Source organism: Drosophila sechellia, chromosome 2R (assembly GCF_004382195.2).
Source record: "Drosophila sechellia strain sech25 chromosome 2R, ASM438219v1, whole genome shotgun sequence".
NCBI lineage: Eukaryota > Metazoa > Arthropoda > Insecta > Diptera > Drosophilidae > Drosophila > Drosophila sechellia.
The window spans coordinates 15,155,805-15,170,424 of NC_045950.1; the positions used below are offsets into that span (position 1 = coordinate 15,155,805).

Below are 14,620 nucleotides of genomic sequence, written 5' to 3' on the forward strand. Positions count from 1 at the left end.
TGGTGGGTGGCTGAACGTAATGCCAGGGACTATCTGCACAAGTCGATTTTATTTAATTGCGCACAGCCACAAAGTGCACCTCCCATTCGGGGCAGCCACACCCTCCAGAAACCATACAGAACCTCCATCGCCCCCATTGGGCACCCAATATTCTGGTTTTACGAGCGCCGGGCGCCAGATTCAAAGCAGCCCGGCTATCGCCTTCGTCGACATGAGCGCACACACATTAAGCAGCTCAGCAGTGGAGATCTCCCGCCGGACTACACTGGAAAAAACCGGGGCGAAAAGGATTAAATGTAAAAATATAACTTAATATATATTAAATACATACGGAAACAGAATGTGACTATAGCATAAGCTAGGACTTTTTTTTGAGTTTTTTTAAATTTAGATTTAGATAACCTATTTTTTTCTGTGCACACTACAATTCCAAAATTGACTTGACAATGGCTGGAAGTCAGCCAAAACCCGCTTGTACTATAGGCCCTCAATTTCGACAATCTCCGACTTTTGGGACTCGGACTTGGCCACTTTTCCAAAACGATTGTAGTTGCCCTGGCCGGCGGCTATTTGTCTGTACTTAAAGTTGACTTTAAGATGGGGTCCTCCTTTTGGACTTTTGAAGGCGATACCGCTTTTCAATTTCAAACGCATGCAAATGAGCCGGGTCGATGGCTGATTTGGCTGGCGGCATGTGATGGCTTCGCACCTCAAAGTCAGGCCATTCAATTGAAACGTTTTGCAGCCAACAAGCTCGAAAACGGCCGGAAGCGCAACTCACACGAGTCATTTGGTGAGGCTGCCTACCCGAAGAAAAACGAGAGAAAACAAAAACAGGAGCCGGAAAAACCTGAGGTCCTGCGAAAAAGTGTAACAAGCATTTGTAAACACTTGAGCACGAAGGGCGCGGAGAAGCCAAAACACAAATCAAAAGATAAACGGTCTGCCGTGGAGGCAAAGATGAAAAATTGAATTGGCCAGGCGGGACAGAGAGAGGCATTGGCATTGGTCGAGGTGGTTAGGGACAAGGACTCGCAGGACTCTTGGCAGCAAGACTCGGGACAGCATGTTGCGTAAATAAAGTGCGAATTTCCAAAAGCTGTGCAGACAAATGAGCGACCACTCAAGATGACAAGTGACCGTTCATGATCGAGGCAAAGCAGCGGGATGGGCGGAATGAGTGGGAAATTTGGGAAAACGAGGACCACGACCAGCTGCCCCACGCCATCTGTTAGTGTCAAACATATGAGGGCGGTGAAAAGGGAACGATGCCTCGGGGTTATGCCAATGAAGCACTCCGTCGATGGGATAGAGAAAAAAAACTGAAAGCGAGCGAAATTCCCCAATAGCAAATTGAAAAAAATTTCTCAGAAGCAAAGCAAAAAGTTTGCCTTTTTTTTTTTTTTTGGGCTGAAACTTTGGACTCTGCTTTAAATGTCGATAAAAGTTTCTTGGACGCCATGGTAATAATATTTGGCCCCAAACCAATCCCATCCAGAGCAAAAAGTCCTGCGGGCTTCTGCTGCTGCTCGCTTAATCTGTTGGATTGCTATTTTCAATAACGATTATTAGCCGCATCCAGCGGACTCGAGGAATCCGCCTGGGGCTTTATTTCGCTTACTGTTTATTGAAATATTCAACATATTTAGCTCGGCGGGCAGCGCTGAAAACTTAATTAAATATATTAAAGGCTGATTAATAACAAAATGAAAATCAAACATCAGGCCGCCGGGAGCTGAAAATTTCCTCATTAATATTAACAACTTAATTAAAGCCAACGACACCCACAATTTTCCGCCCGCCGAGTTGTTGTCCACCGTCTGGGGCGATTATATTTGCAATTATGCAAAGTAGCTGCTAGTTGGATAAATATATATATGTATATATATTGTTGCTTTTTCCATTTCGCGTTGTTGTTGGAGTGGCCTGTCAATGCGTGCGCAAAGTTTAATATTAATACATTTTTAATCAAAGCCCTCACCGGGGCGTCAACCTGTGCTAAGTGGTTGCGGTGGGGCCCAAAAGGACTTGAGGGGTCAGCGGCGGTATGGATGCGGGCTTCCATGGGGGTCAAGTGTGTGCCAGACCGCCTGCGGTGCAGGTGGTTTAAATTTCAGGCGGGGAAAACACGGACTGTAAGTCAGCACAGTGGTCAGGCCAATTAAGACGACGGCTATTACAGAAACTAAAGAATTAAATGGACTTTCAGGACTCAAAGGAAACCAGATGAAAAAGAGCAGAAGCGGATAAAAAGCGGGTTAAAAATTACACGACTAAAGGGTTTAAGCCAAGTGCACTACATTACTTACCATTCTGTAAATAAAATCAGTATCAGTTATGCTTCGTAGATTATTATACAATTTAATCTTAAAATATTTATAAACTTAAATTGCTTTTATCCTTGAATTTAAAGCACATTGTTATCAATATGCAGTCGGGAGGGATCCTGCTGACTTTTCTTGTTTTAATACAGATTCAGTGCCACTTTTCACCCCTTCAAAATCAAAGCCCCCGCCATTTGCTACACGTTTATTTGCATGAGAAAGAAATCACGTCGCACACGTGGCCGACACACAAATCTTTGAGCCGCTGCTACCTTTACACTCACGCACACATACACACTGGTATCATGGCGCACATATTCATACATCTTTTTTATATTCGCAAATTGTGCGCAAAAGCGTAAAATCATCTTTATGGGGGAGGCTTCTGCCTCGGATTCGAGCCTTCTTGTCTGCTGGCGATCTTCTAAAGGGGGGCTCATGTTGCTGAAATGGCACATCCTTTAAAGGAGTATCACCTCGGCGCAGAGGCGAATAAACAAGATGTTTGGGTGGGGGCTCTCATTCAAATTCAAATATATTATGCTTATAACCCATGAAAGTTGTAGAGATTGGTGTACACTGTACACCATGGAAACAGTAGTTCCCATACTAGTTAAAATGCAAGTATAAAACTCAACTCGACTTGGGTAAAAGGACCCCCCTTTTACGGCGGCCGTGTCCTTTTGTTGTACCGTGACTAATTGATCGAGGAGTGTGAAAAGTGGCCGCTACACCCTCTTAAAACTGCATCCTGCGAGCTGAATCATGCATAATGCAAGAAAGCGGAGAGCACAGATGCAGCACCGAACACACCTGCATGTCGCAAAGTAAAAATGACGCTGGAAGGGGAAAAAGTGGAAGTACAAAAAAGCATGTCAAGTTGTGGCACATTTTAAATTTATTCCAGACTTGTAGCGTACACCCAGCTTTTGGCTCATAAATTGTTATTGTGTGGCAAAGACGCCCATTCTCACTGGGCTAACCAAAGTAAACAAAAATCCGTAGCACAGTTTTGGGCGCCCGGACTGAAGGCAGAGCCCGAGACCTTTGGACAGGATATCTCGTCGAGTGGCGGCGTATACACACAGTAATGAAGCAAAGTGCCTTTTGCACGCCATTCAGCGCAAAATCAACTGGTCGAGCACCAGAGTGCAGTTACTGAACTTCAGTTTTTCCTGTTGTTATGGGGCCCGGCGGCAAATAAATTCATTTCACTGTCTCGAAAACGTCGAGCAGCGCATTGGGACTGACGTTTGGACATGGACGGATGCCTTGGCCTAGACGTGGTGCAGGAAGTGTTATTTAAATGCAGGATATTGTCCGGGGAAATTTATTATCGTGCCGCCGTCCTGACATTAAGGAAAATATTGAGATATATACGGGCAGTAGTGAGCTGCCAGACAACGATGCTCAAAAGTAATTAAAAGCCAACAATTCCGCTCCATATATTTTATTTTTCGCCCAGGCTCTGTTGCTACAAACTCCTTTTAATTCCTTCAAGGACCCAATAAGCGACATTAATTTTTTACCCAAAAGTATACAGCTTAAATGTTTTATGGGCTTGTGGCGGCTAACATGGATCAATCATTCTGGTTGCATTGAAATATTTAATCAAATTACAATTCTATTTGATGCTCGGACATGGCCAATATTTGTTCTAGCATTTGTTTGTTATTTCGTTTAAGCTGGAATTTTTTTCTTTTTCACAGGCCAAAACTTTAAGCCAACCAAAAAAAAAGACCAGCTCTTTTATCTGTTCGATTCCATTGATAGGAAATAGAAATGGCAATTTACCCTGAAAAGGTACGGATTTTGCCACTATTAAAAGGGAGATTAGCGTGAAATATCAAGTACTTGAAATTTTACTATTTTTTGTTCGGCTTTTGCGCAGATAAAAAATGCATTGAATGTTATTTATTTCACGCCCGCGTTCAGAACATGAAATAAGCTGGAATTTAAATATTTGCATACTTCGTATGTCCTCTTTTATTTGCATTGTTGAACACGCATAGGGAATGTGGAGAATCGAAGGGAAAAGAATGTGCGACTGACAATTTGTTTCTCTGGCGAAAAGCTTGCGCTTGAATAATTGAACAAAAGCTGCTGGCAATTGAATATTAATGAGCAATTAGCGGAGGACACTTCACAAGCACTAATACGCCAAAACAAACTAAGCCAAATGAAATTCGCATGGTCAACACGGCGTATGGGCAATATTTATGGCGAACGCACACCCAAAAGAGCCATAAAACATGCCAATGAGTTAACCAAGGTGCCAACACACACTCGAGGCATATAAATTATTTGCAGTAGACTGATTGGCAAAAGCAATTGCAGGCGGCCAGGGAAAATGGAAATGGAAAATGGGAAACAAAACCGTGCAAGCAATCCGAAACAGAACCGAACTGAACTGAAGCTGTATACGTATACAGAGCAGCTGCAACCGCAAAATGAAGCGGGCGGCGAAAGGCGGGAAAATTGTGAGGAGAAACCAAGAGGAAAAACTAAAAGTGGGCGGAACAAGGAGGCCAATGAAAGGCCGTCCAGGATATGGGTACAAGGCGCAAACACTCGACTGCAAAGATAGAGAAAAATGGCGCATGAAATGAAGCGGAAATGGTGCAAAAAGGAACCCAACAACAGAAAGGGGGCGAAGCGGAATCGAAAGTGGGACTCCGAATGCCGAGAAAGTGGCAGGGAGCCACTTACTGAGCTGAACTAATATGTACATTAGTATCTTTTGAATGCATGCGAACAACTGATAAATGTCTGGTCATGTCTGAATCTATACACATACACTATACACACACACACACACAGCTGCACATTCAGCATTCTTGGGCATGTGTGAGTTTGCGGTGAATGAAATCGAGCGTCGCATGAAATATCTATGCCATTTATTATACTTTATTTTAGTTTGCCCCGCCGCCATCCGTTTTCCCTGAACCCTTTCCAAGTACAGCAAACAGCTGGCATTGGCAAGGGGCAAACAATGAGGCATTGCTTTGGCTTGCATTCGGAAAACTGCACTTTGATGGGACACACACACACACGCACGTCCCAAATACTACGCTCACAAAAAACTGCTATTGTGACATGTGGGTGATATTGTTATATTGATATTGTTCACCCCTTTAGCTATAGATATTTTAAATTAATAATTAAATTATTAAGGTTCCAACACACATTTTGTAATATTCTGCACTACGCATTTACCGACCCTCTCGATTTAGTTACTCACTTGATTTATGACTTGGCTGGGTAAACAAGCAAGGCAAAAGGAGCAAGTGTCTGGGAACTATTTCGCAGTAAGAGGCGGCATCCACAACTATTGCATAGATAGGCAATTTTCGTAATTGCTGCTATGCGGATGCGAATGCGAATACGAATGGGAATCCAAATGAGTGCTATGGAGGACGTATAGTGGGAGCATGGTCAGGAGCAGAGTGCGGTGAACCAAAGTTGATTTATAGCCCTGTGCGTCCTGTGCCGCTGCTTCAAAGGACACACTGCATAAATATGCGATAAGCCCGACTATAAAAAGCGAGTGACATACCCACACACTCGCAGCAGCTGACGCACACATGCTCGCACATAGATACAGAAACAGTTGGCAAACACTTGCATAATGTATGCAGGCGACTGCCGGACAAGTTGCGAACCGCAACAAGTGCACTCACCATGGCTAAAATGGGAATGGGGAGGGGTCAGTGGAGAGGGGCGGGATCAGACAGGTGCGGCTGGGTGTGCATTTAAGCGACATGTGTCGTCTTCACACTCAACTGCACTTCAAACGGGCCCAGCGCACGTGGCCAAGTTCTAAAACTACTTGGCAGTATGCAACTGCAGTGGTACCTATCTGTCAGTGAACCGTACATTAAATAACAGATACATTTAAAAGATAATATTAGCCCTTTCTATATAAGAATTATTATAGTTTTTGGAAGGTGTTTTTTAAGAATATATATCTCGGAATTAAAAACCAATTATGCATTATATAAATCATTAATAACTACACTAATGCAATCAAAAGAAGGCTGTATCTAGAATTGCATTTTAAAAAAGTTTACCTGTAGTTACCTTGAACGCTTGTGAGCTGGCATAAACTTCCGCATTAAGTCGACTTTGAACTTGAAAACGTTAGTTACACGGCCAATCGCAAAAGCGCATGCTGGCATTTGAAGGTTACTTAGGTGGAAACTTTTCGAACGCACATAGAATGAAGGGCCTCTTGCCGCCCCATAAACCCCAGGCAGTTGCGTAATGGTGGGGCCTCTCTACTGGTCTCCATCTCAAAGGAATTCGAGGAGAATCTCTTAGCTTTGCTTCTATTTTTTTGGAAAATTGCATACACCACCTAAGATTTAAATGAAGACACGAAAGCACATATGTCAGACGAGAGGTAACACAAGTGGCTGCTAATGAAGCCAGGTTGGAAAGAGCATTAGGTGGAAAACTTGCCATTTGAGAGCGAGAATAGCAGGAGCAGCAGCGTGTTTTTTGACACGAATCCTTGGGAAACGCAAGTCAAGGGGTAGTTTAATCACGTTCATGCATAGGAGCAAATTTGCCGTGCACTTTACGCATCAAGGATATGAAATTACAGATTTGTAAACGTATTTCTGTCAAAGTTGAACCAATTTTAATAATTGTGCATGGCTAAAGGAGAGAAAAGTCAAAGAGAAATATGTAAATAATAAAATAAGATACTTTTAGAGTTTCCTTGGCAGTAGTAAGCACCGCTCTTTTTCGTAAAAATCATATTAGTAAGTTGGCCAAAGCCCCCTTCCTGAACTACAGCTCTATACATCGACTATAAAATCGTGGACATTAAACATGCAACATTTTCGCTTTGGGTTTTATGGCGCCGCAATGTTTACTACATAGGATCACGTTTGCCACCCACGCACAGTTGTCGTAAAATTTTAAATACTTTTAAGTAAAATCAATTCGCCAATTAATTATCAAGCACAAAATTAAAAAATGTATTTTGGAAATGACGCAATGGATGCTATAAAAACCATTCTAATTAATCTCTAATTAAACTAAACACATAATCATTAATTATATATTTTTTCTGTGGCTAACTAACTTGAAAGTAATAATTATTACAATTTTTAAGGAGATAGTTAATAATATAAAATAGTTGTAATAATATAGAAGTATATCATGAATCTAACTTCTAAATATCTTTAGAAAAAATATTCGTAATTGACAAAAATTATATTGTCTAAGCAGACGAAGATTGATATAAAATAGAAAATTTAGATACAGATAGAACCAAAATCGAAATAACTATCATAACAAACTAGTATGATGACCACAGTTGTAGCCGTACACTTTTAAGTAAAAGCGATGACATTCTGGCAGGGGGGCTTTGGTCCTGGGGATCTGCCCCCTTTGCTTTTTCCTTTATGCGTTTTAAATTTATTTTGCCGCCTGTGTCGCAGCATTGGGGCATGGAATGGCGAAACTGGCGGGGGCAGAAGAGAAAAGGAGCCGCTGGCAATGGCGCCTGTCGCACGCACGCAAAACTTCCGCCAGTCGCACACATATGCGTAAATGCGTTTACGTGTGTATGCGCGTGTGTGTGTATGTGGCAAGCCTGGGGGGAAAAAAGAAAAAGGAAAATAAAGAAAACAACGCTCGGTATGCCAGTCTTCATATTTATTTATCGTGCCAAGTGATTCCGTGTAATTGCAGAAATTGCGTTAAATTATTTAACAAGCGGGCGCAGCAGCGGCAGCATTTCAAATTCATTTACACTTTACGCACAATGCGGAAAGGAAATTGAATACAATAAATTTCACAGCCAAAAATGCCGCAGACCTGCAGGAAATTATTTTCCACCAGGCATGAGGGGCAGAATAAAAGAAAGGAACATATATATTGGGGGCAGCCGCAGAATTTCAATTTGCTATTTATTAGAATTTTAGTTAGCTGCGCATGAGAATTTATTGTCTAATTGAATTCTTTTTGCTTTTCGCAGAATGCAGACACCAGAAGGCAATCGGATGTGAAATTTACGTCAAGGATATGAAAATAGCCATCAAATGGGCCATAAACACACGACAGCAAACGGAAGAGCTTAAATAAACCAAAATGAGTACAAAACATCAGTAGCAGCAAAGCCAAGTCGGCAACAATCAACAGAACAAAAGCAACACTGCCACACAGAGAAATCTAAAGAAAACATAAAAAAAGAGCACAAATAAGAGGAAGTCGGAAAGAAAAGTGAAAGCCAAAAGCCGAAATTGTAAACGCTCCATGTAAACACTTGAAAGCTCGTTAGGATAATACATCCTGCCCGCCACCGAGCACACGCTGGAACAAAAAAGGACCACCGAGGAGAAAGTGGGGAAAGTGCGGCAAATAGGGAAAGCAGGGAAAGTAGGGAAAGTGTCACCATGTCCCGTCCCGCGTGTCTGAGTGGCCGCCAGCTGAAACAACGGCACCATCCCAAAGGCCCACCCACCCACACAGACACACACATGCGCCAGGAGGCCATTGCCATTGCTGTTGCCGTTACCGTTACCGTTGCCGTTGCATAGTCGCGCTTCCGTTTCCGTCTACTCCTCATTTCCGCTGCGGCTGCAATTAAGCGAAGCGAAGCATCCCAAAAAACACACCGAGTATCCACAAAATGTCGCACGAGACCAGCTTTAATGGTGGGTACACATGAAGAATGTGGCAGTTAGGTCATTAAAGTGATATCCATTCTACTTCAATGAAAGCTTTTAAATAGAGAAGAGTGCTAGTAAAAATAATGATTAAAATACAAATTAGTGTAGCTTGAAAATACATAACAATTTATCGGCATTTTCTCAGTGTAACTATGAAAGCCTTCAATCATGTAAATCTCTTTTTTTTTCATCACTCCAGATGCGCTTGACTACATTTACATAGCGAACAGCATGAATGACAGGGCCTTTCTGATAGCCGAACCGCATCCCGAACAGCCGAATGTCGATGGTCAGGACCAGGACGACGCGGAGCTGGAGGAACTGGAAGACATGGCGGTCACGGACGATGGACCGATGGAGGACACCAACAACAACATCAACAGCAAACGCTACTACAGCTCCGGCAAGAGACGAGCGGATTTCATAGGCTCCCTGGCGCTGAAGCCACCGCCCACCGATGCGAACACCACCACCACCACCGCCGGCTCACCACTGGCCACCGCAGCTTTGGCAGCGGCAGCCGCCAGTGCCTCGGTGGCGGCAGCGGCTGCCAGGATCACCGCTAAGGCGGCACACAGAGCACTGACCACCAAGCAGGATGCTACATCCTCGCAAGCATCCTCTCCAGCCCTCCAACTGATCGACATGGACAATAACTACACGAATGTCGCAGTCGGACTGGGCGCCATGCTGCTAAACGACACGCTCCTTCTCGAAGGCAACGATTCCAGTTTGTTCGGCGAGATGCTTGCCAACCGGAGTGGCCACCTGGATCTGATCAACGGCACTGCCGGCCTCAATGTGACCACCAGCAAAGTGGCCGAGGACGACTTCACGCAGCTGCTGCGAATGGCCGTCACATCGGTGCTGCTGGGTCTAATGATCCTGGTCACCATAATTGGTGAGTACTTACTGAAAACCGTAAAAAACAAGAGGTACACTCGGCAAATGTCGTTTTAAAATGTTAAAACATTGAAATATTATGCTAAAAATAATTATAAAAATATTTCCAATACCTTACCATTCTTTAATTAAAAACACTATATATTTTTTCATATGCTACAATCTGGAGCTTCTTATATTATTTTGAGTGTAAGCCAAAGCCCAAACATAGACATAATTATTTCAGTCGCTCAGCGAGCCATGCCACCCAAAATAAATTCCTCGAATGCCAGTCTCAGGCACGCGCCTTCTGCTTGCCTCCTAATCCTTGGGGAATATGGCAAACAATTCAATAAGGAGGACCCGGAGGGACTTGTCGGGCGCCTCGGCTTCAGTTGTAGATAATAAAATACGCGTAACTGATATTTATGATACTGGCAGGGCATTTTATATTATTTATTATTGTTGTTATTATGGCTCAGATGCTGAAGCAGCATCAGCAGCAGCAACAGCAGCAGCAGCAGAAGCAGAAGCATCAGCTCAGTCTCAGTTATTAATAAGGCAGCTCAATGACGAGGAACAAAATGTGGAATGGGTGGACGTAGATGATTCGCATAGGGAGAACGAGAATGAGGCCGCTTTTGTTGTTGGCTACATTCATTACACGCATTTAGCCATAAATCCGATGGCAAACAAACCGGCATCCATCTAGGCAAAGACATGCCGCATTAAAATTGACAGTCAATCAATCAATCACAGTGCCCCGCCCACTTCAATCCAAGCCGAGCGGGAAACTTTATGTTCGCGTTGTAAAATCCAGGAACAAAATGTATCAAAATCAAGCAGTAACAGATGAAAATGAGGCGAAGAAGCGAAATCAGCAGAGCAGCCGGCTGAAATTGATTTCATTAATTTAAGTAGATTTCATTTCATTTCATTTCGTTTCGTTTCATTTAAAACGGGCAGCACACAAAAGTCAAGAGGCAAATAAAAATAACGAGCGCTGGAAAGTATGCTACGCTTCTTAACGCCACTCCGAAAGGATCCTGACTGAATTGAGCTGGAAGCCATTCACATGTCTCGCTTCCTCTTGCTTGTTTCCATTTTGATTTCCTACTAATTTGTGTTTATTTAGTTTTTCCTCTTCCGCCGGCCTTTCTTTCATTTCGCCCCATTCCGCCTTTTTTAGTTTTCTTTTCTTCCCGCCGAGCTCGTCCGCTTTTGAACTTTTGAATTTTTTAGTCGCCTTCCAAGTGGGACGGCAGCAGCATTTAGCATTTAAAAAGAAAATGCTAATGAGTCTTAATGCTAATTTTAGCTAGATTGCTTCACGCTTTCGGTCACTCGGCAGCTGAAAAAAAAAGTAGCATGAAAAGTACCCGGAACAAAATGTCGACTGAGGGGCTGCCAAAATATATATGAATTTTATGGTTGTATTATTTGACCCACTTATTATTCGTTTTGGAACTGATTTGTAAGCGTTTTTAGAGATTATATTTATAAAGTGTTAAGATGATTTGAAATTTTTTTATTGGAGAACTATTTATTTTGTTTACAGAACTTAAAACCGTTACTCTATTGGAAGATTGATGCCTTTAAGACACATTAATGAGTGGCTTAACACAAATAGTGGTTTGTGTGGGAATTTTACACTATTACACTACTACCCTGGGATAAGATTAAGGATCCTTCCTGGGATGCAATGGCTCGAGTGACCCCCGTGGCGAAGGCACTGCATGGAACTGAGAAACTGAAAAACGCAAACAGCTGGCAGGCATGAGGCTCGTCTACTTGCCTTCACTTTGACACTCAAGTATCTAATTGCATGTACCTAGGGTGCATGTGTGTGTGTGTGTTTGTGTATGTGTTTTGCGTATCTGTGTGTATCCAGGCGGGTGCTGTGAGTGTGTGGGAGCCCTCCTGCCGTCGACTGCCGGCGGATTCAATGCCACAAATTGCATGTCTCGCACCTGTAGTGGCTGTCTTTCTTCTGCAGCCTCAAGTGCACCACCACAAGTAGTCGGCGACAGTGGCGGCAAAGGGTGGTGGTGGTAAAAGATAGTGAAAGAGTCGAGAAAACTCAGGAAAAATAAGCGCACTAGCAGACATCAAAGGTACGGTGTCCTCACCCGCGGCGCTCCCTAAGACCATCGAGCATCCAAAACCCCCTTACGTCAATTTCACACCCTTCATCCTCGTATGGGGCTTTTGGCAAAGTTTACGACAGCGCGATTAGCTCATGTCGTTTATTTTGGCTTTTGTGAACTTTCTCTTTGTCTGCCCTGCCAGCTCGAGTGCAACTGAAATTGCAACAGTGCAATGCTGAGGGACATGCTTAATAAGATTCCCATTCTCGACGTTCGCCGGCGTCCATAGAAGTTTGCCAATTCCCAAAAAGTTTATCTGTGCCGCTGAGGTTCTTGGTTTCGTTTTCGGTCATCAGCTGCAGCTCGAATTGAATTGCAAACTTTTCGCCTCAAGTCAATTTTCGCAATTAGGCTGCTAAAAGTCCTAGTAAAATCGACCCCATTTCCGTTTCCTGCTCTTCATTTAATTTAGTTTACCATTTCTTCGATCATTGCAGGCAATGTCTTTGTCATAGCGGCCATTATCCTGGAGCGGAATCTGCAAAACGTGGCCAACTACCTGGTGGCCTCATTGGCCGTCGCCGATCTCTTCGTGGCCTGTCTAGTAATGCCCCTAGGAGCTGTATACGAGGTAAGTAGGAGGTGCCCAGAAAAGCTAAAGCAGGGTGCGGTATTTATTTGACAATTACAATTTGCACACATCAATCAACATAATTCTCATATATGATTTTTTTTAAGTTTTTTTCACATTTTTACGACGATATCTACTGTGAAATAGTTCACCAACGAACGCGAAGATGGCGATCACTAATCCTATTATATAAGCCCTTATGATATTTAAAAAGAACTCAATGGACAGCGGTTGCCAACTATCTAGGGAATCAACGGGCAGCTTTTGCAAGTTATTAAATTCACAAAACTTTTTAAAGCCCATATGAAGCCATTTCTCCTGCAATCCGGATTCCAGAATCCTATAGAAATAATCCTTAAGCATGAACCTAAGAGGCGATTTAGGATTCAGCGTCATTCCCAAGATTCGCCATTTGGAGCAGAGTTCTTCACTAGCAATCTCAAATGGCTCGTTCGTCAGTTGCTGTTGGTATAGCCGAAATATTTGCCAATTGTGCGTTTGCACCACATAGACGTAGGTGTTGTTCAAGGTGGTGATGTGATGGAAATAAGTGCCTTCATCCACAAGAGTCACCAGATCCGCCAAGGAGCTGGGCAAAATATTTTCCTTGAAGGCCTGTGGAATTGTCGGATCTTTTGTAATAATCTGCAGGCCACTAGCTCTCATCGTTTCGACATTTCTGATAGGTGGCTCCCAAAACCCGGTTGTCAGGGCGCTGGTTGTCATGGATATATTCGAACTCAGTAAGATTTCCACGAAAATGATTATGAACACTTCTATTAACTTATCCACCAAGGGAAAGCGATTTAGAATATTACTTGGCAGAGGAATAGCAAAAAAAAATCGTATGGTGCAAAATAAGGCATCCAAAAACGATCGAGGTCGATGGGAGAAGTACTTGACCACGAATATGCCAATACTCGAGACAAAGGTGAGTTTATGGACACGGGGACTAACCAGCTTGTCTAGAAATCTGCTGAAAGGAATCATTCTGCGGTTCGGGACCAACAGACACATCCGTGACTGAGTCACCAAGGTGCTGTATTTCAAGAGGGCACCGCCTACCATATTAGCTCCATTTTCCGCTCTCCAGTCCACTTGCTGCTGAAAGAATTCGTACTGTGAGTTTTGCTTTCCCGAAACCGGAACAATGTCCGTGGTCACATTTAGATGACGCATAAAATTTATGATCATCAGCCCGACGGGGCCGGACACACTGAGGTCGCCACCGCCAGTCACATCCGCTTGTTCCGATGAGTTGTACTGCAAGTGAAATTTGGAATTCTCAATAGCATTTGCATTTAAAATTTGTAGTAACTAAATTATTTAATATTTACTGGTGATACCAAATGAACTCACCCAAAATATGGCTGGAGGATCATCGATTACTTGAAGGACGAACCTATAGTTGTATTTGCGAAGACTTTCCAAAAACGAATTGGGCTTAGTCAATTCAATGTTGTGTATTTTTCCCATATAAAAGTAGGCCCACATTTCCATCTTGAACTCACCACGGACCAATAGGATTGCATTATCAATTGACATTTTCCATAGCAGTATAAATACCCCTTCAATAAAATCCAACTCGACGGACTTATTTTTAATTGGTGAGGCATACGCAAGCATATAAAAATGATCTGAGTAAGGAACGTCCGTTTTATTGAGATTAACCAATATGGTATCATTCAGGCCAGTGAAGAGAACAATCCGAATATTGGCATTGTTCAGTTTGTTGTAATTAGTCCGCCTTAGATTGGATCCAATCGTATAAACGGGTACCACAAATTTATCCATAATGCGCTGCTGGATTGAAGGTTGTATGTCGATGCAATCCGAATATACAGTAATGGAATGTAGTCCATGAATGTGGCCCATGAATTCGGTCACCCCAAGCAAGAAGTCCACATCCAGTTCCAATTTGTTCTCAAGTTCTCCGACTAGAATCTGCATATTGCTGCTGGCCAAAAGGCCAAAAAGTATTAGGTTCCGTTTGAAGAAATTACTCCCCATGGC

General features: G+C 43.0%; 2 protein-coding genes across 2 annotated transcripts in view; one reads left to right on the forward strand and one right to left on the reverse strand.

Moving 5' to 3' along the window:
- The window catches only part of LOC116800611 (5-hydroxytryptamine receptor 2A), a 59,948-nt gene that overhangs the window by 13,982 nt on the left and 31,346 nt on the right, over positions 1-14,620 (forward strand). Inside the window, exons 2-4 of the mRNA XM_032716500.1 lie at positions 8,314-8,992; positions 9,207-9,908; positions 12,474-12,607. Coding sequence (XP_032572391.1) covers positions 8,968-8,992; positions 9,207-9,908; positions 12,474-12,607 — 861 coding nt within the window. The 5' untranslated portion in view covers positions 8,314-8,967. The remainder of the gene's footprint in view (positions 1-8,313; positions 8,993-9,206; positions 9,909-12,473; positions 12,608-14,620) is intronic.
- LOC6609890 lies at positions 12,710-14,617 on the reverse strand. The gene is made up of 2 exons (XM_002034504.1): positions 13,967-14,617; positions 12,710-13,870 (listed from the first exon to the last, which is right to left on the reverse strand). The coding sequence occupies exons 1-2, from the start codon at positions 14,615-14,617 to the stop codon at positions 12,710-12,712; spliced, it is 1,812 nt and encodes a 603-aa protein (XP_002034540.1).